General features: G+C 42.1%; 1 protein-coding gene across 1 annotated transcript in view; it reads left to right on the plus strand.

Annotated features, from left to right (window-relative positions):
- Window positions 1-873: 873 nt before the first annotated feature.
- LOC121446493 (glutamyl aminopeptidase) overlaps window positions 874-24,477 on the plus strand; it is a 66,820-nt gene continuing 43,216 nt past the window's right edge. Inside the window, exons 1-4 of the mRNA XM_041649159.1 lie at window positions 874-1,661; window positions 10,627-10,768; window positions 12,619-12,750; window positions 23,958-24,078. Of these exons, the coding sequence (XP_041505093.1) occupies window positions 1,030-1,661; window positions 10,627-10,768; window positions 12,619-12,750; window positions 23,958-24,078 (1,027 nt within the window). The 5' untranslated portion in view covers window positions 874-1,029. The remainder of the gene's footprint in view (window positions 1,662-10,626; window positions 10,769-12,618; window positions 12,751-23,957; window positions 24,079-24,477) is intronic.

Below are 24,477 nucleotides of genomic sequence, written 5' to 3' on the forward strand. Positions count from 1 at the left end.
AGTGTTTGCCACTAAGCTGTTTTCAAGCGCACAAGCTGGAAGCCCCCACACATACCTCACTCACGGCCAATGGATCATTGCTAATGGGTAGCACAGGCCAGTGTGGGCACCTGTTTTCTGCTCCATACCTGACTTCCTATATCAAAATCTCTAGAACGTACTCTCCCGTGGAGGCAAACTCCAAGACAAGCAGAGACCCTTCCTTGACTTTCTGTTTTCTCAAACTTTTCATCCTTTCGCTCACTTTTTTACCTTCTGCAGTCTCCCTGACCAGCCAGTTTCTTTGCGTTTCTCTTTTGTCTTCCGTCTGCCTTCCTTGGGCTACCTGGTCCAACCAATCTGTCACTGAATAACTGAGTGATCCTTAAATTTAAGAATCCCTTCAATTATGCAACTCCAGGATATGATTTCAACAGAGGGCAGAATTTGAATGTTTACATAATTTGAGGGAAAAGAGAAGAAACAAAACACTTAGCTTCTTTGGCAAGCAACCTAATAAAATAGTGAAATTCAAGAAGCCCTTTGGCTGAGAGAGCCGGACTGTGCACACAACAGGAAGAAGCCCCGGATCTGGTGGCAAAGGTTGTGTTTTTTATCGTAAGCATGCCTCTTAGCCAAAAGCTTTCTCCCTCAAGGCTGCTGACAGAGGTTTGGCAAAACCTCTTCCTCCTGTTGGCCGATAGGCGCAAGCCCTGTTTTATATTTAACTCGCTCCAGTGCAGGCGGGGCCGGCCTGGGGAGCCGCTGTTTATAGAGAGCTGGCCAGCGTTCTCATCGGAACTCCTCCTTCAAGTCAGCTTCCCTCCGGGAGTCTCCATCCCATTCCTTGGTTTCCGCATTCATCCCAGAGTGGCCGGTGGGAACTTGCGGGACTAGAAAGGGACACTGGACGCCAGACAGAGAGGTGTGGGAAAACAAAATCAGGCTGCCAAACCAGGGGACTCCTTCCGATTGAAAAGGAAAGCCAGCTGATGATAGTTAGTTAAATTTAACATCCTTTCATGTGTTACTTCTGACTTCGGCAGGAAGATGAACTTTGCGGAGGAAGAGCCCTCTAAGAGATACTGCATTCGAGGCAAACATGTGGCCATCATCTGCGGGGTGGTGGTGGCGGTCGGATTAATAGTGGGGCTTTCGGTGGGCTTGACCAGGTCGTGTGACTCCTCTGGAGACACTGGGCAGGACACAACCACGGCTCCGACCCAAGCTTCTTCCACCACCAGCACTCCTCCCCTGGACCAGGACATCTGTCCTGCCCGTGAATATGAGAATGGAGAGTGGACAAACTTCAGGCTGCCAGACTTCATCACACCAGTCCACTACGACCTGGAGGTGAAGCCCTTGATGAATGAAGACAGGTACACCGGCACAGTGACCATCTCCATCAGCTTGAGCAAGCCCACACGTTACCTATGGCTACACATCAGGGAGACCAAGATCACCAAGCTGCCGGAGCTTGTGAATCCCTCTGGGCAGAAGGTATCAATTCAACAGTGCTTTGAGTACAAGCAGCAGGAATATGTGGTGGTCGAGGCTGAAGAAGTGCTTGCTGCTACAAGTGGCAACAGTGTCTACCTGCTGACCATGGAGTTTGCCGGCTGGTTGAACGGCTCCCTCGTGGGATTCTACAGAACCACCTACACTGAGAATGGGCAAGTCAAGTAGGTGCTGTGCTTCTCTGACCTCAGCTTCTGCAGCATCTGTTTTCCTTTCCTCTTCGCTTTCCATCTCTTATTTTGTTGGTCTGACCCCTGTCTGCCCTTGGTTTCAATTCTGCTTGTTCATCAGAGAAGCAAAATGTCTTGCCTTACTGTGTTTTGAAATTCAATCACCAAGCTTGAAAGTCGTAAGTGGAATGACCGGTGTAGAGAAGCCTTGCACTTTTAGAAGTCTTTTCCCAACTGCAGCAGTATAGAGTACCACTCACCGTATCCTACATTTAACATCCACACAAACTACCTCAGATTTTTATGAAGGTATCTATTTGGAAATTTTCACTGCTGATATTTTGGGGATATATCACAACAATTTTACAAGAAGCGATAATTTCATTTGAAATGACAATTGCATTAAATGTCAATTGTTATTTCTTGCAATTTCCCGGCAAAGACTCTTAATGAAATTTAGACAAAATCTGACATGTTCTTAGGTGCTCATCCAAGAAGAAAAGCCTAGCTGTGTCTTGTGGTTGTCTGTGCTCAGAACCAGGTTCGCAGGGAATTCTGGAAAGACATACCCGTGATGGGGTATGGATAAGTCTTGGAGCTGCCAGCTATCATTAAGCCTACGATAGTAACACTAAGCCTTTACAACATAAAAGACAGTCACAAATGTTTTTTTCCCCCTGCATCACTCCAAGCAGAAGTGTTTATAATACACATCAAATAGTTATAAGACTAATATATATTCATTCTATCTAATCTAATCTATTATCTTTCTATCTGATATTCACATAAATCGGTGAATTATCAGATCTCGGTAAAAGGCATAAAGGCCTTCCTTGAACTTCAAAGCCATCACAGGGCCAGGGATCCAGGCTACACTACATCTGAGCTGTCACTGAACTTGATCCTGCGTGGACATTTGCCTGCACAGATTCTAGAGAGTTAAATGACTGAAAAAAACTAGGTGTCACCAATCAAAAATGGGAGCTGGGGCCAGTCCTCTGTGAATCCCTTTCCTCTGTTGTCTGAAGCATCTTTCAGAACAAAGCAAAATCTCTCGGTCAGATTTCTTCCAATTGTTTAACCAGAGGGGCTCAGGGAGTAAGAAACGTTGAATCAACTTTGCATTATTGTGTGGCACATGGATTAACTGTAGAGAAAGACTAATTGAAAGAAAACATCAGGGGATCACATAGATCTACCATGCTAGCAAACTCATTGATTTTTTTTCCTAGTTTTGAAAATGACAGCATAGCAAGCTCTAGAAACAGTTTCACACTACTAAGGTGTTAAACTGTACTTTAATACTTCCCTAGGCAATCAAAGTGGAAACTGTTACATTTATATACCTGTATCTATCCATGTGGATTTTAAAATTTAATACATAATAAACCTTTTCTTTTATCTTTAAATATTTACAAGAATCTGATATTACAGACTGTGCAGTATTTCATCTTATAAATGCACTGATTCTCTCAGTTCCTATTGTTGGACATGGGTGTTGCTTCTAGTATATTGTTATTTATTATTAACACATCAGAGAAGGACATTGCTGTAAATACACTTTTATATGCCCATCTGCTTATTTCCCTAGGTTGGCTATTATCCTAAAAGTTGAATTACTAGGTTAAGGGTACAAGTATACCAAAAAAAATTTTAACACTTAAGTTTCTTTATGCATGAATAAAGCAAACTTAAAGACAAAACAGTGAAAGTTTAAAAAGGAAACATTCACCAAGGAGTTGACTTGTGATTCGGCATTCTTCCACTAAATGACATGCTGGACACACACTTGGGTACGATTCTCCCAGCTTTTCCATTATGCATAGCTATTTAAGTTGCTCACATACAATGTAAGGAACAACCTTATAAACAATCGCTTATGACTCTCTCCAGTTTGAGCTTTCTGGTGATTTCCATAGCATTGATAGGGTGAAAACTAAATTTTTGATATTACGGTGGGGTTTACGTAGCAGCAAATGAGAAAATAGAAGGCCAGAGAAATCATGATGAGAAGAAGAAAGCGATTTTGTTGGTGGGATTAATATACAAAGGCAGACTAAGAGCTAACTTGTGGGAGGACACTAGAGATAACTTTGGAGAAAGAGGAAAGGGTCACTTTGGGGACAAGGGAAGAATTAGTGAGGGTGACACAGGAGTCATGGATGGCGAAAGACAGAAAGCTCCATCCACGCAGAGGAGATATTGCAGATCAGGGTGGAGAGGAAGGCAGCCCAGATGACATCAAGAGGACCCATGGGGGAAAAACAGCTTGGAGGGAAAACAACTCAGACCTGCCTGTTGGCTGATGAGGAAGGGAGGGCAGCAGTTATGCGCCCAGGATGCTCAAGATGTAGCATCCGGGTGACTGGCCCTGCCTTTTAGTGGATGCTGGAAACACAAGGAGTTGATGTCGAAGGAAGAAGAGGTTGGTGTCGAAGGTCAATGTGGACCTGTTGAAGCGTGTTAGACACAGCTAGCAGGAATCTGGGGAAACACCTCTGAAGCGAAAAGCTAACGTTTATGGTATGATTTAGTAGCTGTGTGAAAACAGTGTATATATGTGGGAAAATAGATTATCACTCACAAATGTGTATCCTGCGTTGTGAGGTTTGGATCTCGAAATGTTAGCTCTAGTCAGATGATTCTCAGCTTGTGGAGAGTTATCAGTACACAGTGAGATTTAGGAGGAGGTCTTGTATGTGTGTTGTGGGGCTCCTGGTTCTTCTTTACTTTGGAAGTGAGGAAATTTCACCTGGCCTTGAATATCTTCTGCATAAAAAGTAACACAGTTTGGAACTAAATAATGGACTGGTTTATTCAATCCAACATGCAATTCCATGTGAGGGACCACCTTGAATCTACCGAGCAGCTCGTGTACATGACGTGGGAACCCTTAACAGCCTGTAGATACAGCGCTGGTAGTTACTACCCCTACCGCAGAAGCCCCCGAGGATTTTAGCCAGATTATGCTGTGTGTCTTGCTGGCTCACCTTATTAAGTTGCTGAACATAGCTTGGAAGACATTCTTGGGAGCACGGTGCCCGTGATTGATGAGATAACACAGTCGTTTGGGGTTTTGCTTTCTAAAGTTGATTCAGAGTAGCCAGGACTGAGAGTTACAGCAGGCACTGCATCTCCTTCTATAACTTTCTCGAAAGCATGCTGGTTTGATGCAGTCAAGGAAGGCAGACAGAGACTCTCCCTGATGGCAAGTTAATAATCTGCTAGGAGTAAGATTTAAAGTCCAGTGAGTGGCTTATTAGCATGGCCCAGGGAGGCCCCCTAGAGAAGTGGTTTGCTCAGCACATTTGCCTGGTGTAATTACTTATTCAGAACATTGCAGAGTCACTGACGAGTATCTGCTGCGGTTCTCCTCATCCATTTGCAGTCCGACTCAGATTTTTAAAAGGACTTTTAATTGTGAGATAAAGATTGTGATCTAAAATCTCTTTATATTGCTGTCTTATATATCTTGTTTTCAAATTTGCTTAGCATTTAGGAAACTGGTGTCAATTCAAAGAGCTGGCCATCTATCAACAGTTTTCTGAGTTCTTCAGTAGACCACCAAAGAAACAAGAAATAAGTTAGCCTTTCTTGTTGTTGTTGTTTTGTTTTTGTTTGTTTGGGGTTTTTTGGTTTTGGTTATTTTTTTTTTTTGAGACAGGGTCTCACTGTGTAGCTCTGGCTCTCCTGAAACTCACCATGTAGACCAGGCTGGCCTCAAACACACAGAAATCTGCCTGCCTCTGCTTCCCAAGTGATGGAATTAAACACATACCCACCCACCATGCTTGGCACAAGTTACCATTTTATGATTGTATTACCATTAGGACTTAACACACAACATATTTTTTCCAGTGCATAGTCCAGCTAATACATGGATTTTAAATATTTTAGATTGTAGAAAACACTGTGTCAGGAAGTCTGGGACTGGTGTGGTAGTCCATGTGTTAATCCCAAGGATTCAAAGAAAAAGACCACCAACCCAAATCATCATGGCCAAATTAATTAAAGCAAGCTTTTTTTTTATTTGCGTACAGGGTCTGTCTTCCTCTAAAGGTGGGGTTCAAGAGATCAGTATTGGAAGTGAGGAAGACAATGTTTTTGTATTTTAGGGATAAGGGGTTTCCAAGTGGATGATGTGGCAGGTTAGTGGGGTTACAGGAGCAGAACATGAACATAATAAATTATTCATAACAAACATGTGAAAGAAAGCTATGACTGCAGGTGGTCGTACCAATGCAGTCATATACAGGTGGATGAAATAAAGGCATGATTTTTTTTCTGGAATAGGCACTACCATTTGTACTGAAGGTTACAGGTGGGGCACAGCCCAATCCTTGAGAAACAGAAATTAATCATAAACATGAATGAATGTAATTTATCTTTTTTTGGGGGGAGACAGGGTTTCTTGAAAACAGGTAACAGTCCTGCCTGTCTTAGAACTCACTCTATAGACCAGGCTGGCCTCGAACTCTCTGAGCTCCACCTGCCTCTGCCTCCTGGGTGCTGGGATTAAAGGCGTGCACCACCATCGCCCCACTGAACCCATTTTATTTTTACTGTAATATCCTTTTAAGCCAAAAATGGAGGCAGGCTGTTTCATCCCATTTTTGTAATCCCAACTCTGGGGCAGCTGAGGCAGGAGGGTGAGGAGTTCAAGATTCACCTGGACCACCCAGCACAGCCCTACCTCAGAAAGACAAGGAAAGGATAGTTTACCTACAACATTTACAGGGAATAGCAGGGGGTGTCTTGGCACTATTATACCCATTTCAAAGGCGTCACCTCCTGGGATGATCCCTAAGGTGTGTCAGGAAAGAATTACTCTGGTAAGGGCAGGTCACACCACGTGAAGACACTAAATCAGGTGTGACTTGCTGAAGGTCACATGTGGGAAGATTAGAATTAAGATTAGAACTATTTAAGATAAGAATAGAATCTTTTCTCTTAGAGAGTTTTTCCTCTGAAATCACAGGGCTCTTGCACTTGGACGAGGAGGGGGAAGGGGAAGAAAACTCAGTTCATATTTTGCCTGGCTGAAGGTAATTAATATCATTCACTTCTCCTACACAGCCACGTCACCACGATTGTGTCAAACTCAGCGTGAAGGTTGAAAAGGCCACCGAGGCCAAGCAGACCAACTGTGCAGGGACACCTGCCGCTCTCTGTGCACAAGCAAGTGCAAGAGCCATCTAAATTAGGAGAACAACTGGTCAGAGACCCTTTCAAAGGGGAGTGTGACAGGATTAAACCAACCTTCTTCTCTCACCTGGCTTCTCAGGACTTTATACTCTAGCATCTTGCAGAGGGTTGATGTTTGTAAAACCTACACAAAATGAATGACTGTTGCCCGGAAGGGCAGCTCCACTCCCTGCTTGTTCTGGGTTTTTGTGATGTGCTTGCACGTGCACATGCATGCGCATGCACACACACACATGCATGCACACACATGCACACACACACACACCACACACATACAGAGTCTATCACTTTTCTGGCTTATTTCTGAGGAGGACTAACTGCAACAAAATTGTCCCCCCCTCCCGGGTGGGGGCGGGAGGGTGGGGACTCAGAAGTCAAAACAACTCCAAAAGGAAAAGGAATCTGGGCAAGCATGGGTTGTCCCTACCTGCTTCTTGTCATGAGGCCTTTTAGGCATTCTTCATAGACTGAGGTATTTACAATCCAGAATAATCTACCAAAGGTATAAAATTTAGATTTATTGCAGGACATGGTGGCACATGCCTTTAATCCCTATAGAGGCAGAGGCAGGTGAATCTCTGGGAGTTCAAGGACAACCTGGTCTACACAGTGAGTTCTTGGGCTGCCAGGGTTACACGATGAAGCCCTGTTCAAAAAACAAAACAAAAGAAAGTGCAGCAAAATTTCCTTACTGAATTGTTAACACCACCCTAACCAGTCATCAGTCTGCTGCAGAACACACTCCTGGCTAAGGCTTTTCTGAGATAACTGGATTTTAAAAAAGAAAAACAAGCAAGAATAACAAGAAGAAAACCACTTCAAACTTACAGAAACGCTACAAGAATGGTATTTGGAACCTCTAAAAATAATTTACCAGATTCATCAATTATTTATATTTTTTCCCCCTTTGGACCCTCTCTTCTCTCTCTGAAAACTCATTTACATGTTGACAACAGGGTATATTTCTCAAGTACAAGGCATTGTCTAACAACTATACAGCAGCTTAAAAAAATCAAAGAATGTAGCATCAATCCAATTATGTAACCCAGGGTTCAAAAGCAGTCTTCTTCACTTAACCCAGTAATGGCCTTTCAATTCTTTCCTGGTCCCAGTATCCCATCTTGGAAGTGTGTACAGCACTATAAGTTCCTTCAAACCCAGGTTTCTCCCCAACCTTTCTTCTTCATCTTTCTCAATGTCAGCAGTTCTGAAGGGGGACGGCCAGTTATTGGAGAATGCCCCCTAGGTTTCCATTTATGTGGCTCCTTTTAAAGCCAGAGAACCGTTTAAATCAGGAGTATCAGGGAAGGGAGGCTGTGACCTGCTCGGGAGGTGGTACAACTGCTTGTAAGTCAGTTATTGTTGCTGATGTTACCTTTAAAGCGTGCCCTTCTGGTCATTTCCAATGGTTTTCTCCAGAGTGGGAGTGACAGGGTTTACAGGTCATTTTCCCAGAGAATATTTGAAACATGAAACACATCTCTGCCCAATTCTTTTGGGTAAAGAATTTTCTGAATCTGGTAGTCCTTCTAAAAGTATTGCTCTCTAAGGGCTTGGGATGGGTCGCATTGGTAGGATGCGTGCTTAGCGTGCATAAACCCCTGAGGTCAGTCTCTAGCATTGCAAGAGAAAATGTCTATAATCTACTTAAAGAAGAATTTAAATCAAACTCTCAATCAAACGAAGAGTTCATGGGCTATCCTAATCAGCTGCTCTGTTGCTGGGATAAATACTGACCAAAACCAACTTGAAGAAGAATGGTTCGGCTCATGCTTCCGTGTCACAGACTGTCAAAGTCAGAAGTCAAGGGAGAAACTCAAGGTGGGAATCTGAAGTAGAAGCTGAGACAGAAACCATGGGGGAATGATACTGAGTGACTTCATCTCCACAGCTGATGCAGCACCACCCCTAATTGGCTGGGCCCTCAAGAAAATGCCCCACAGACACACCCATAGGCTAGTATGATGGAGGTGATTCCCCACTTAAGGAATTACCTCTTCCCACATGTCTCTAGTTTGTTAAGTTGGAAAAAACCTAACCAGAACACTGGCTCAGTTTACCCAAAGGTTCTCTTTGGCAAGTCTGATGGCCTGAGTTTGATCCCTAGAATTTACATGGTGGAAGAAGAGAGCTGGATCCCGCGGCTGTCCTTTGTTCTTCACACTTTGCCACCGGGTTCCCACCCCATCACACATACCATAAATAAAGTGTTCAAAAGTAGTTTTAAAAAAAGAAAAAGAAAGGGTGCATGGGTTCTTAGTTTATCCAATGGGTTGGATTCCCATTCTGTTGATTTTGGTGCTTCAGTTCCCACAGATTTGGCAAGTAGTAATTGTGTCAAGCAGACACCTGTGTCCTTTTGACTTATTCCCATGATTCTTTGAGCATTTCTTACTTTCTTGGTGTGACAAGATGATCTGGGTGGTCATGGGCTTCTTACCTAGCCTAGAAGCAACTCCTTCTCTAAGGAGCCCTGGCTCCTGTTAGGAGAGAATTGCATTTGGCACTCGTCATCTGGGAGCAGAATAATGTTTGTAATGTGTATTATTATTATGAGTATGGTGTGTGTGTGTATATCTGTCTGTCTGTCTGCAAGGATAGGGCATAATAGTACTTTGAGAATAAATTAAAAGTTCTAATAATTTAGCTTTTTTGTTGTGGTGATGATTTTTTTCTTTTTGTTGTTCTTTTTTAATGTGTGTGTGTGTATGTGTAGCTTTTTTGTTGTTGTTGAGACAAGGTCTGCTGTGTACCCCAGACTAGCTTGAAACTCAACATAACCTTCCATTTTCAGCCTCCCCAGTGTTGAGATTACAGAGGTGAAACTCCCCTCCTGGCTCCTTAGCTTAGAATTGTGATATAGCTTCTTTAGTTCATGAGAACACATGTTACCTTTGTTCAGATTATTGGTGATGTCGATCAATGTTATTTTGCTTCTATTGCTTTTATTTGCTGTTCTGTCCAACGAGCAAATATATGATCATATTGCCTTCCTGTAATATGCTTATATATGTGTTTGTGTGCATGTATATATGTGTGTGCATGTATATATGTTTATATGTGTGTGTGCATGTACATATGCTTATATATGTGTGTACATATATACATATAAAGTTTGAAAATAGTATTTTCACGTTGAAAGTCTAGAAATGTTAAACATTAACAGTTTAGAGAATACACGTGCCTACTAGCAGCCCTCAGGAATACTGCTGTCTTTTCAAATGTGGGCTTTTTTTAATTTAAAAAACCATGCAGAAGATTGCACCCTGGACCTTGCACGTCTCAAGTGGATGGTTTACCACTGAGCTCTTTCCTCAGCCCTCAAAACGGGGCTTTAGACCAGGCTGACATTTCCCTCACTAGGAAGAAGGCTCAGTATCCATTTTGTCTGAAGATGCAGAGCAGTTCTGTCCTCGCTGTAGTGTAAACATGGAAGAATGTGCCAGTGGGACGGAAGGAGGGGTGTGAGGAGATACTCCTCCATTCTGTGAAAGGACACACCTGCTCACAGCTCCCCACACAGAAACAGGCAACTGGGTGTGCGTGTGTTTGCCTCCTTGTGGCTCAGTGGCTTTGGGTAGAGTACCCTCAAAATTCTAAAAGCCCTTTGACAGATATTTGATAGTCTTTCAGACGGCTCTCGTGAACAGAAATGGTAGCTGTTATAATAACGTGGCTCATATCTCTTAGAGCAATAGAAACACAGGGATTGTCGGAAGCAGCAGCATGCATTGTGTCTGTGTTTATTCCTAAGGAGCATAGCAGCCACTGACCATGAACCGACGGATGCCAGGAAGTCCTTCCCTTGTTTTGATGAACCCAACAAGAAGGCAACTTACAATATATCCATCATTCACCGCAAAGAATACTCAGCACTTTCAAATATGCCAGTATTGGTGAGTATTTGTTTGTTTCTGCACATACACTGTTTGCAACACTACTTGACCTGCCTGATTCACTATGGAAGGGAACTCTGAATCCTAAAACTAAATGAACTATAGCTATTAAAGACTAAGAAGACCTTCTAGCAATCCTTTTTTCTTTGACTCAAGGAAATTGTCAGTTTTATAGCATCACAATCCAGTAATAAAGTCACCTTGAAATTTTTAAGAAAGAAAGAATATATACTATACATATAGACTGACTGGGGGCTCTGTTTAACACACACACACACACACACACACACACACACACAATCCATGATGCACTTAAAGTGGCCATATTCACAATTTAGACTTTTCAATTTAATACAACCATCTTTTTTGTTGTTGTTGTTGTTTTGTTAAAACTGTTTTTTTAAAAAAAAAACATTACTTCAATTCTTGATTGTGCAAACCAACTCCAAAAAATACTATGCCCATAGATTTTCCTCCTAAAAGAATCTGACAAACATTGAATTCTGCCTGGATACTTGTTAGCACATGAATCTTTCCTCTTCATGATGGGTGGCATATTAGCTAAAAATCATAACCTTGAAGTTAGGCTTATCATACACATTACATATTTGATGCATAAGAGAACCAGGTTTATTCTACAGTATTAATTGTTCTTTACTTCTCATCTTTCTTATTCACTAGCTGAGCTATTACTTAAACTCATCCTTCTATCAGTAAATTGACCCTGGAAAAGCACAAACCAAACAAAAGTAGCAAATGTATGAAGATTAAAATGTAAAAATGTCCCCAGCTCCAGAACAAATCTGTTTATCAGATTTGTTTTCTTTGGGCACCTGAGAAGTGAAGTTTGGATAAGAGAAGAAAAAGTAAAGGCTAAAATTCAAGTTGGACACATCAATTAAAAATATATGCTCAGTGTACAGGAGGCATCAGAATGCCTTGGAGCAGATGAGGGGAGATGGAGGTGGGAGAAGAAAGAAGGCATCCCGGTCCATCTCTCCTCATGACCTAGTCATCTCAGAAGGCTATGCATCTTTAATTCTGCTAGATTCAGATACTGGCTGGGAGAAGGCTGGTTCTCTGGGTCATTAAGAGATAGACCTAAACTGATACCAGTAGATTTTTATTGTGATGGAACTTTTCTGTCGGGAGCATGCAGTTAGCCACAAATGGCAAGGATGGTCCCATCTAGATGTGCAGACATTTAAGCTGTAGTAGCAAGAACTTGGCAGGTGCTTAGGGCTGGCCGTTGATTGACGTGGGAGAAGGGGAGGTGTCAGAACTGGTGTGGATGAAAAAACCCAGATGAATTAGTAGTTGTGTCAAACAATGGCCATGACTCTGATGGTGGTCACCAGGGCATTGACTTTACTGCCCATAGCACGGGTCTTCTGTGTAGATGGACAACTGCAGTTGCAAGAGAGAAGCCAACACTGGTTGTTCACACAGTAGTTAACTCTTTCCACACAGTAAACCAGCTGCTGTACAATTAATTCTTCCTTCTTCAAGACTTTCAGCCTGATCTTCATTAAGGGGTCAAATTTCCCTTTAAAAATGGCCAGCATTGTGTGCGTGTGTTTGCAGAGAGTTAAACAAACTCCTGCCCACTTGATATGCCACTTAAACTTATTTTTTCCTGAGAAATCTGAAACAGTGTGCAATTCAGTCATTCCCCAGTCTTGAAAATAAGGTGACTTTTCCTACAGCCTCTTTACCACTCCCGCTTATCATCTGACCCCGGAACTTTGAAAATGAAGTTTTTAGTAGGGAGTGGGGCTTGGGGTAGTCATTTGCTTGTCTTATTCATGATTGATCTTATGATAAATAAGACGATCTTTTGCATTCCATAGAGAGAAGAGTCGGTGGATAACAACTGGAACAGAACAGTTTTTATGAAGTCTGTCCCGATGAGCACCTACCTGGTGTGCTTTGCTGTACATCAGTTCACCCGGATAGAGAGGACGTCCAACAGTGGCAAACCAGTGAGTCTTACTGGATTTCAAAAACTCACCACCAATGCATTTGTCATTTAATTTCTGGCTTCTAAAAAATAATTGCTTATTTATTAATAAACCCTCGTTAGCCACCAGGTCTGGGGAGCTTAGTAATATATTAAACAATATAGAAAAGTACCAGCCACAAAGACATGGGGGATAAACAAAGATGGCAGGCATATGCACACCCTTGAAATAATTTAAAGGGAAAATTCACTAAAAGTCCGAAACTAGTTCCTATATAGACCGACATAAATATGTCAGATGACGTGGCCCAACCCAACTGCATTACAAGGCGAGGCATATGTGTTAGAAGGAGCTTTTAGGTAGAGAGGGGGAGGGCAGAAGAATATTTTGCCAGCAACAGGAGCTGGATCGTTTACAGTGCCATTTTTATGTGTTTCTTTGTTGTTAGTTTTTTGAGAAATAGTTTCTTTGTGTAGCCCTGACTGTCCCAGAATGTGCTCTGTAGACCAGGCTGGCCTTGAACTCAGGGATCCACCTGCTTCTGCCTCCCAAGTGCTGGGAATAAAGGTGTGTTCCAACCTCCCCACCTGGCTCTTTATATAATTAAAATCAGGCAGCAGCTTCCTGAGATCCTGACTCAGGAGAAACAAACATATATTTCAAATTATGTAACTTTTAAATCAACAAATTGATACAGAAACACAAAAAAGTCAACAAAATATCAGAAGTATTTTGAAAGTATGAGCATATGTTTTTAGATGACAGCTTCAATAACTTCCTTTAAAATTATTTTTATGATTGCTTATTTATTTACTGTGTGCATGTGTGTGCATGTATGAGTGTGTGTATGTGTGTGTGTGCACGCATGTGTGCACTATAGCATACTGTGGTGGTCAGAGGACACCTTGTGGGAGTTTCTTCTCTCCTACCAAGTATGCTCTTGGGATTGAATTTGGGATTGGGTCTTCAGAGTGTCACCAAGTCCCTTTACTTGACAATTTATCCTGATGTCCCAGTGATTTCCTTTGAAAAACCCCAAATCATTTTTACCTACAACTTTTTTTTTTTGGTTTAGGGACTAGAGAGATGGCTCAGAGGTTAAAAGCACTGGATTTTCCAGAGTTCCCGGATTTGATTACCAGCACCCATATGCCCATATGGCTCAAAACCATCTGTAACTCTAGTTCTAGGAAATGTGATGGCCCTTTCAGGCTATCTCAGGTACCAGGCACATGCATGATGCACAGACATACATGCAGGCAAAACACCCATACACATAAAATAATAATAAAATAAATATTTTAAATTTTTTGTCTTGTTTTAGGAGCCCCCATTTTGTTATTATTTAAATTCTTGTTTTGCTTACAAGTCAATTTACCTTTATAACATATATATGACCATATATGCACACACACACACACACACACATATATATATATATATATATATATATATATATATGACCATATATACTCTTTGCAGTACACATTTATAAGGAAGAAGTTACTGTCCCAATTTACAGATGAGAAACTTGAAGCCGAGAGAGGTCAAATGCTCTGCTGAAGAGCCATCTGAGGGGTGGTAGGGACTCCCGTTCTGTGTTCTTTCTGAATCACCATGCCCTGCTAAGGTTTCTGGGAAATGGGTGCTCTGAAAATCTCATCACCTCCTCATCAATCACTGCAGGGGAAGGGCCAGATGCTTTTACTTCCTGTGAAACTTGTTCCTGGGGGGGGAAAAAAAAACCTGCCTCCATTTAGGTATTGATGGAGTTGCTATTGAGACATGCTAAAATTGGGTTTCCATAGTGAGTGGGGGACACGGCGACCTTTCACATGGGACTCCACCTCGACTCTTTCTCATGTCACTTACGTTGCTTTGATCAAGGGCACCACCATTTCCTAAAGATAATACTGGGTATCGGGGAAAAGGCATTGATAGAGGATGCTGCTTTTCTAGACTCCTCCCCTTCACATAGTCGATGGCATATCTATCTCTGGTTTGATGTAAAGTTGAGTCCTTTAGTGAAGTTCATGTTTTTCTTCCACTGTCATAGCTCGTGTGGACTATTTATTGTGTGCTTTCTTTAGAACCACACTCCGCCACATACAGGTGTTTTTCACATTAATTTTTACAATATGATTACATTCTGAGCATTTTTTTTAAGAGAACATCAAGACAAGGCAGAAAGGCTGAGCAATTCCTCTCTGCTCATATAATTTTACGAGTAAGACTGCAGCCAGGCAGCCAGCAGAGGACATTACTCTCTTAGTGACTTTTCTAATAGCAACTATGAGCTTGAGTTTCCGGATGACTCCCTTCGCTGTTCCCTGAGCAGTTCTGCTGGCTGGGTGAGTCATTGCGGTGGGTAGCAGCTTTCGGCTAGATTCTCAAGATGAATTTCAAGTAAAGAGATGGAACAGCGTAGTGGAAAATACACTTTTGCCGACGATTCTCAGCAGTGGTAAATACTTCTTAAATGGCTCCCCTGAGAGAGCTGGCAGCAGAATGTTCTTTCTAAAACAGGCAGCACTTTCCGCACTTTGGAAGGGGAGCAAGGGTCTCCTGTTGTGGCATTCCTTTTTGACCACCTAGGTGACTACAGACCTCAACTGCCCTCTGAATTTCCCTAGATCCTCTAGACAGAATTCAACAAAGTGACCTGGAGCTGGAGCCAGGGGGCGCCTTACCCTCATCTTCTGCTACACAATGAGGTGGTCTCCCCTAAAAATTGAGCAGAACTTTTTCTGAGGACCTGAAGCACTTCATGTTGATGCTAATGCTTCACGAAGCTCCCTCCTGTTCTCTGAATGGAAGGCTAATGTCGGCACCCCAGAAGAAAGCTCTCTCGGCGAGTAACTCCAGAGAGAAGCGCTAGGAAAGCAGCCTCCATAGGTCCACGGAAGTGTGACAGAGAGAAAACCCACCTAAGTCTTATAATCCTTTAAAAATGTGTTATAATCAATTTGTTGCAAAAATTACCTAGTAAGGCAAGACATTGCAGTTAGGCAATCAGGCAGTCCAGCATCATGAATGACTTAGGCAGTTAGGTTGTCAGTCTAGCTTCATGGATGAAACCTTGCTCTGGCGGATTCTATCCTGCATTTCTCTGACTCTTCCTGTCCTCTTAAGTGATTCTCAGAGGTGAATAAAGGAGGTGAATAACCCTTGACCCCATTGATAGGTTCTTCCCCCATACTGGTTTTCCTGTATTACATTCATGGACTCTTCCATATATGGATTTTCCTGGATCATGGGCACAAATATTTGTCATTTGGAATTTCTCTAGATTATTTTACCTAAATATATTTTAAAAAGAGAGGAAAACAATTCTCCACTTAAAACTTATTGTCCCTTATGTAGTAGTGCTCCTTTACGACATTATACATTCTTAGAGCATTTTACATGTGCTTCAATTTTTTAAAAATAACTTTACATTTTTAATTGAATGTAATTATGTCATTTTCTCCTTTTGTTTCCTCCCTCCAACCCTTACTATGTCCTCTCCCTTCAAGCCCTTCCATAGTCCCTCTAACTCCCTTTCAAATTCAAGGCTAATAAATCTTTTTAAAATTCTTTTTTATATAATGTATTTTGATCATGTTTTCCCCTCCCCTACTCTCTTCAATGTCTTCCACATCTCCCCACCCAACTGCATCTATCTATCTATCTATCTATCTATCTATCCATTATCTATCTATCTATCTATCTATCTATCTATCTATCTATCATCTATCTATCTACCTATCTATCTATTATCTGTCTGTATATTATCTATCTATATCTATCAATCTATTATCTATTTACCTATTATCTATCAATCTATCTATCATCTATCTATTATCCATCTATTATCTATCATCTATCTATCTATTATCTATCTATCAATCATCTATCTCTTATCTATCTATCATATATTATCCATCTATTATCTACCTATCTATTATCTGTCTATCTATTTATCTATCTATCATCTTATAACTATCATCTCCCTCTCACTTCCCCACTCTCTCTCACTTTCAAAAACAAAACACAGAAATGAAAATCAAAATAAACAAATCAAAGACTAATAAGGTAAAACGATAAAAAACAAATCCAAAAGTGGAACCAAAAATACACACACACACACACACACACACACACACACACACACACGCACACACAGAAAAACTAAACAAAACCGGTGGGGGGGAGAGAAAAATGGAACCTATTTTATGTTGACCAGCTTGGCTACTCCTGGCATGGGGCCTGCCCTGGAGTGTGGCTGATAGACACAGTTATAAACCATTGAAGAAAACCTGGTTTTCCTTAGCCAGTGGATATCAATTACAGATAGCTTCTTGGTTAGGGGTGGCGTCCTGTACCCACTCGGGAAGCTATTGCTTCAACTCCACCCACTGCTTCTCATCACAACCTTCGCAGAGATGCATCAGCTAAAGCCTGCTCCATGGAACGGGCTTTCCATTTTGTGTTTTAGCCACCACTGCTGCATGCTGGGATCTCTGAAAGTGCGGCAGAGCACCATCTGGCCCCGAAGTCCTGTTACTTTTTCAGTAAATCCTTTAAGGACAGAACTAGATCATTACCGTGCACACGGCGTTCTCATAGAAACTGAGTGAAGTGGATGGCCATTCTTATCTACACGGTTTCTGACAATACAGCTCCGGTACATTAACCCGCTGTCAACCATTCAATGGGTTTCTACTATATAACACGTGAATCTGGGACACTCATTAAACCGGGTGAGCTGTAGACAGTCGACCCTCTGACAGGAGTTCCTTCCCATCCACTATCAGCAACTTGAGGTCTGTAATTTACTGTAACCAGAAGAAAGGACACAGTGAGCATCCATAGTGGCGCTGTTGGTTGAAAATACAGTGTTTCCCTATGTGTAAGAAAAATTATATGGAGTTTCAGGATAGCTCAGAAAACTTTTGATTTTCTGTACTTTATTTTTTTCTTTTGGAGGAGTAGTTGTGTTTTTATTCAATCAACTGAATGTCAAAAAAAAAAAGAATAAAGGGAGAAATTTGAAGGATTACTTACAGTAGTTTTGTAACTATTGACGAGGCACAAATAGAAAGATGTCTTCCCTCCCTCCCTCCTTCCTTCTTTCCATCCATCCTTTCTTGTTTCCTTTTTCCTTTTCTAGCTCTTGGCAAACAACCCCCTCCTAAGGCTTTTTGGCATTTAGTTGATTGGTTAAGGGTTTGTAGCAAATGATATCCCCTTAGGAAAACAGACCAACCTACTGACCCTGAACCTGGCACAGTATAGAGAAAGTATATGACGTTTTAGCTGTGTGAAATAACTGTTCAGCTATGGGTGTAAAAACTGCCATCGTCCCTCTAGAAGTCACATCATAATTACATATATTAGCTGTATTACTAATGATATTATTAGAAATATTTCTGCTTCAGAGTTTCACTTAGATATATTTGCAACTCATTTTCAAATCTAGAAACAATTTGGATTTAAATATATTGTTTTATTTTTTTCCTTAAGCACCAATTTAATAGATAGTTTAGAAGAAAACAGGAACTGAGACAAATTTAAATTTTCAAATTGTGCTGGAGAGATGGCTCAGCTGTTAAGAGCATTGCCTGCTCTTCCAAAGGTCTTGAGTTCAATTCCCAGCAACCACATGGTGGCTTACAACCATCTGTAATGAGGTCTGGTGCCCTCTTCTGGCCTGCAGGCATACACACAGACAGAATGTATACATGATAAATAAATAAATAAATTTTCAAATTGTCACAAATAAAATAATTTCCTGTTAGTAGGTTTGTGGTGCTTTCTCTGACATAGCTGATGTACAGTAGCTTTTCCAGAATGTATTGTCCTTGCACCAAGCTCCAAGGAATCAAGTCCAGGCCAAGTTAAATGTCTTTGGGGCAGTTGGCTCCAGCCTTTTGTAAAGAAGCATATGTAAAAAGGAGTACCTACCTTGTTGGGGAGTGCCCTTGGCTTTCCTAAGTGAAGGAGCAAATCGGAGTATCTATCAGCTAGATATACACTGCAGTCCTGGCAACTCCAGTAACTCAGAGAGACTGTGCTGAGTTTTCTTCCCCGAAGTATGGAGGGACAGTTCCCGAATCAGTGTGCCCCGAATTCCACCTGGGGATGCAGCTGGGCTAACTGCGCTAGCTTTCTCTGTCACTCCCATCTTAGTTCACTGGTTTCTAAATGAAAATGCTTCGTCAAAGACTAGGTAGGCTGCTGTTTTTTGTCTGTCTGTTTCAAAGAAATAGACTATATTTAGGAAGGCTTTAAGTTCTTTTAATTATTATTTTATTTTATGCGGACGAGTGTTTTGTTTGGTACCATGTGGGGGCCTGGTATCCACGGAGGTCAGAAGAGGGCATTGGGTTCCCAGAACTTGAGTTACATCTGACTGTGAGCCACCATGTGTGTGCAAGGCATTGAAACTGGGTCCTCTGGAGGAACAGCAGGCGTTCTTAACTGCTGAGTCCTCTCTCCAGCCCTAGGTTTTAACTGGGCTGGGATCTTAACTGCTGAGTCCTCTCTCCAGCCCTAGGTTTTAACTGGGCTGGGATCTTAACTGCTGAGTCCTCTCTCCAGCCCTAGGTTTTAACTGGGCCTGGGATCTTAACTTTTGCATTTCACTTCATAAGAATTATCTCACTAGAAAATGCTATTTTAATAATGGAGTATATTTTAACACTGTATTTTGAAATAATTCACAGACTTTGCTATGCTGTGTCAATACCGTCTATAACTATTTATCATTCCTTCATTAAAACTAAGAAATGAATATTTATACAACACTATTGACTAATCCACAGCCTTTTCTTAGGATTTCAGCAGGTCTCATTCCTATTTTATGACCTGTTTTGTGCTTGTGTTAGTAAGTCATGTATATATGTGTGTGTGTGTGTTTAATGCATACAGCCTCAACATTTCATTGTCTTCCTAATGAAGCCGAGTGGGTGGAGCAGCTGAAATCTCATAGCTCCAGCCATAAGTGCGAGGCAGAGAGAACAGTGGGGGCGGCAGGAGGCATGTGAAAAAGCCCATCCCCAGTGATACACGCCCTCCAACAAGGCCACACGCCTGCTCGTTTCCAAACGGTTCCGCAGAGGACCACGTGTGCAAACGTGAGCTTGGGGAAGCTGTTCTCACTGGAGCTTCATTTGCCAGCATTCACATTTTTACTTGTAAATCTCCTTTGAACTCTCGGATTTTAAGGAAATGTCTACATCTCTGGGGCTGGTTTATGCTAGAAATCACGTGTGTTAGGACGTGCATGAAGGCTTGATTTTCAAATACTTATACATTTCGCGGGACTTGATAATTAAACAGTGTGTGTGTGTGTGTGCATATGTGTGTGTGCATAGTTTAATTATCTCTACCTATATATAAAGATAGATATATTTTCCATATATATACATTTATGATATAAATGTGGAAAAGAGAAGATATGAAAATTCATCTATCAGTTATCAGTTCAGGTCAGGTGATAGTACCAAATTAGCTCAGACAGATGATATTTTGATTTTTTAGAACTCTGTGGATTTTCTAATTGTGGTTAAGAGGTTGTGGGAACATGATCTGTGTAAGACTCTCAGTAAAATACTCAGAAGTTACATAAAATACGACATTCTATTAGCAGTGCTGCAAAATTCACAGGACTGACATGTAGCGTGACAAGCTCCTTGCAGAAGGCCCGAGAGCATCTCCTGCGGTGATGCTCGTAGGTAAACACTGAAGAGGTTTGTGCAAAGCTGAAGGTTTGGAGACATAAATAGGCACTGAGGGAGAAAATGGTATGAAGATCCATTAAGCTGTTCTAGGAAAAGTTGGTCAGTCATGATGATCAAGTCTAACAAAGAGACACGTGAAGTGAGAGACAGCGATCAACTAGATAGCAACCCTCCGGAGCTTAGGTCTCACCCCTCGAGTTGCTGGAGACACTGGAAAGACATCATCTAAACACCTACTTATGGGGCTGAGAGCTGGCACAGTGGTTATGAGCACTTGTTTTTCTCTCTTTCCAAGACAGGGTTTCTTTGTGCAGCCCTGGCTGTCCTGAAACTCACTCTGTAGACCAGGCTGGTCTCGAACTCACAGAGATCCACCCGCCTCTGCCTCCCAAGTGCTGGGATTAAAGGTGTGCGCCACCACCACCTGACTGCACTTGTTGCTCTTGAGGAGGACTCACATTCGCTGCTCAGCACCACGTGGCTGCTCACCACCACCTACCTTTAGGGAATCTGACATTTCCTTCTGGCCTCTTCGGGTACACGTGGCATATGCATGGTACACAGGCCATGCCAAATCGTCCATTTGTGCAATCAAAACACTCATACTCAGAAAATAAAACAGATGAGGCATTAAAATATTAAGCCTGCTTTATAAGAGGGTCCAGTATGATAAGAGAAAAGCAACTAGAATAATGGCAGAGCCAAAGAATCAATTTAAAATTTTTAAAAGTCCATACTGTGTATTTTGAGGTAGGGCTAGTCCTCCGAAGTAGTGGTATGTATCAGGAATGTAATTTCCTCTGAGAAGATACTCTACTTTAGAAAATAAATAGATACATGATAGTTAGGCTCTTGAATCCTTCCATTTACCGATAAAATTTATAAGCTTCATATTTAACCATTAAAAGGTTCCCTGAGAGCAAGCGTGTGAACTGGAAAGAGGACAATCATTTAGTAAAAGTGATGGAGATTTAGGGACACTTTGTTCTGGATAGACGTGCTAAGAAGCCAGAGAAAGGTTAATGTCTGTTGAAGCCCAGAGGAAGGAGAAGGTGCAGGAATGGGGCATGATGATGCCACCATCAGGGAGCAGGGGTGAGGATATCTGTAGAAGGGATAGTGTGGTTCTAAGTCCTCAATCAAACCAGCACAGGTGGTCTGCAACTGAATGGGTGCCGCATACATCACGCACAGGCTTCAAATGACAGACTGAGTCGTCATGTTCACGAAATCTTCCATGTCGAAATATGTTCCTAGCACACGGCAGAGAGGATACACTCATGAGTATGCTTTGGCTAAATGCAAAATCTTCAGAATTCTTCAGATGTTATGATTATAGATAAGGGATTGTGGAACCAGTACAAGGATTGTGACAGACGACCAGCATGTTGTCCTATGGTTCCTTAGCTCATTGATTGAATCTGTGGTTTTTTTTTTTCCCCCGAGACAGCGTTTCTCTGTAGCTTTGGTGCCTGTCCTGGACTTAGCTCTTGTAGACCAGGCTGGCCTCAAACCCACAGAAATCCTGCCTTTGCCTCCTGAGTGCTGGAATTAAAGCTTATCAGTGTTTTAAATATGACCTTCAGTGGTTGTCTGTAAAGGTCCTAGGTGACAGGAAATCCGTGTCTGGCTGGGTGCAGACAGTGCACTCTTCTGTGTGGGGATGGGCGAGGGAGGTTCTCTTAGAAACACGTGAGAAAAAAACTGCTCCAATTCCCAGTGAATGAATGTTGCCTCCTCAGTGCTGGGATTAAAGGTGTGCACCACCACCACCCGGTTTGGTGGTTTGATTTTTCATGACCAGGTTCTGTTGTTCTGTCCAGTGGCTACCAGCTGGATTCTTAGGTTCAGTCATTGCTTGGAGCAGGCATGCCATAGCTTACCAAGAAGACAGGAGAGGGTGGTAGGAATGGATTATCTCCTCTCTCTGACAAGTAAAAACTAAAAGCCTTAAGGAATGTTGAAGGGGGGGGGGAGTCACTGACTGTGGTGGGAGTTCATTTCTATTTATGCATAAGAGGTGAGAACTCCACGTAAGGGACGTTCTCTCATCATTTGTCCTTTAGGTTGTGGGAGCCCTCCAGAGCTCTCTTCTAAGAAATGGGCTCGGATGCGCATGTCCAAATGAACATCACTTACAGTAATGCAGTGGGAACAGGAAATGAGTAGGTTTCATCTCCCTCTCTTGTGTTTTTCTAATCTTGAATCATCTGGTCTCGCTGGGTCAATGGTCTTGAACTTACTACCATGACGGCAACGGTCTTTGCCTGAGGGCTTTGGGTCACGACTCCGGGTTAGTGCGCGCCTTTCCTTAGACTTTCTTGCTGAGGGAGCAGACCGACTGCCAGCTGAAGTGCTGTTTCTCTGTCACTCACGGAAAACTACTAAGCAGCTAGGAGGTTCCTGAGCTTCTGTTCGTCTGCTTAGGATTCTTACTTAACCTTTCTTAATAAAGTCGTGCAAAGCTGGGCGATGGTGGCGCACACCTTTAATCCCAGCTCTCGGGAGGCAGAGGCAGGCGGATCTCTGTGAGTTCGAGACCAGCCTGGTCTACAGAGCTAGTTCCAGGACAGGCTCCAAAGCCACAGAGAAACCCTGTCTCGAAAAAAAAAATAATAATAATAAAGTCGTGCATGATTAGAGTTGGAAAAAAATGTCTGCACTCAGTACTCAGTTTAATTTTTAAATTAGGTCATAGAGGCATAAAACAGTATCCTTACAACTCAGGAAATTGACGAAGCTTACTCACTCCGTCTTGGGAAAAATTTAGGTCATCATATTAAAGCTCAGGAAATAAAAAAGAAACATGGCTACAGCCATTTAGAACAACAGTGGACTCTCCCAAAGGGGAAATGCGTAGTCAAATGCACCTTAGATGAGAAAAATTTGTTTCCTTTTAAGGAACCGCATACACAAGACAAATCAGGGTACTGGAAAAGGTAAACAGACACATAGGCCTGTGTGTTTTGTTTTTTAGTCTTTTTAAAGATGATTTATTTAATTTGATTGTATGTGCATTAGTGTTTTGACTGCAGGTGTGTCTGTGTGAGGATGTCAGATCGCCTGGCACTGAAATCATAGGCAGTTGTGAGATACCCTGTGGGTGCTGAGACTTGAACCCAGGTCCTGTGGAGGAGCAGTCAGTGTTCTTAATTGCTGAGCCATCTCTCCCGCCCCAGATAACACACATTTTAAATACAAAAAAAAAAAAGTGATAATATCTTTTAATGTCTGGGGCACTGTTCCTATTTATTTACTTATTTCTAGTTACTAATGGCACACAGTTATATCTTAGTGACCTTTTACCCAAGGCTGAGAGCAGCGAGGTCATCTGCCCGAGGCTGCACAAGGCTGTTGGGGATGAGCCTCCTGTGAAGGAGGCTTGGTATTCAAGCTCTGGTCCAAAGGCCTCCTTCTTCCTATGGTATCATGTTTCACTTTGCGCATATGTGTTTTACCAATGAAGATTCACCTCCCTGAATGTGTTTGTCTTTTGTTTGCCAGCTCAGTATTTACGTCCAGCCGGAGCAGGCGCAAACGGCGGAGTATGCTGCGAACATAACTAAAATTGTGTTTGATTATTTCGAAGAATACTTTGCTATGAACTATTCTCTTCCTAAACTGGGTGAGAAAATGCTTTCATCTCCTCGTTTCAAGCTGCCTTTGTTTTTGTTGTTTATTTTACCCGAGTTAACCTAGACTGTCTAATTAGATTACCATTGATTACTGATCATTCCTGAGTCTTTTTACAGGTGCTACATGTCTGACGTTTACCACAAGCCCAAAGATCCATTCTGGGTTCCTCTAAAATTTCTAGGCCTTCTCTACTCTCATATGATGAAGATAGCATCTTTGATGTGCAACCTCCGTATTAGAGGGAAGAAAAGTCTGGGAGAAGCATCAGTGTTCCATTTCCAGAGTGTTCTTCCCTCTACTACGGAGAGAGGCGTGTTTTCTGTGAAGCACGGAAGGACCGTAGTCCAAATGATGGAGCCTCCATCAAGAGCAGAAGCACTTTATTAAC

The sequence above is a fragment of the Microtus oregoni genome, unplaced genomic scaffold (assembly GCF_018167655.1).
Source record: "Microtus oregoni isolate MIOR12 unplaced genomic scaffold, Mior012 000000F_ref0000247, whole genome shotgun sequence".
NCBI lineage: Eukaryota > Metazoa > Chordata > Mammalia > Rodentia > Cricetidae > Microtus > Microtus oregoni.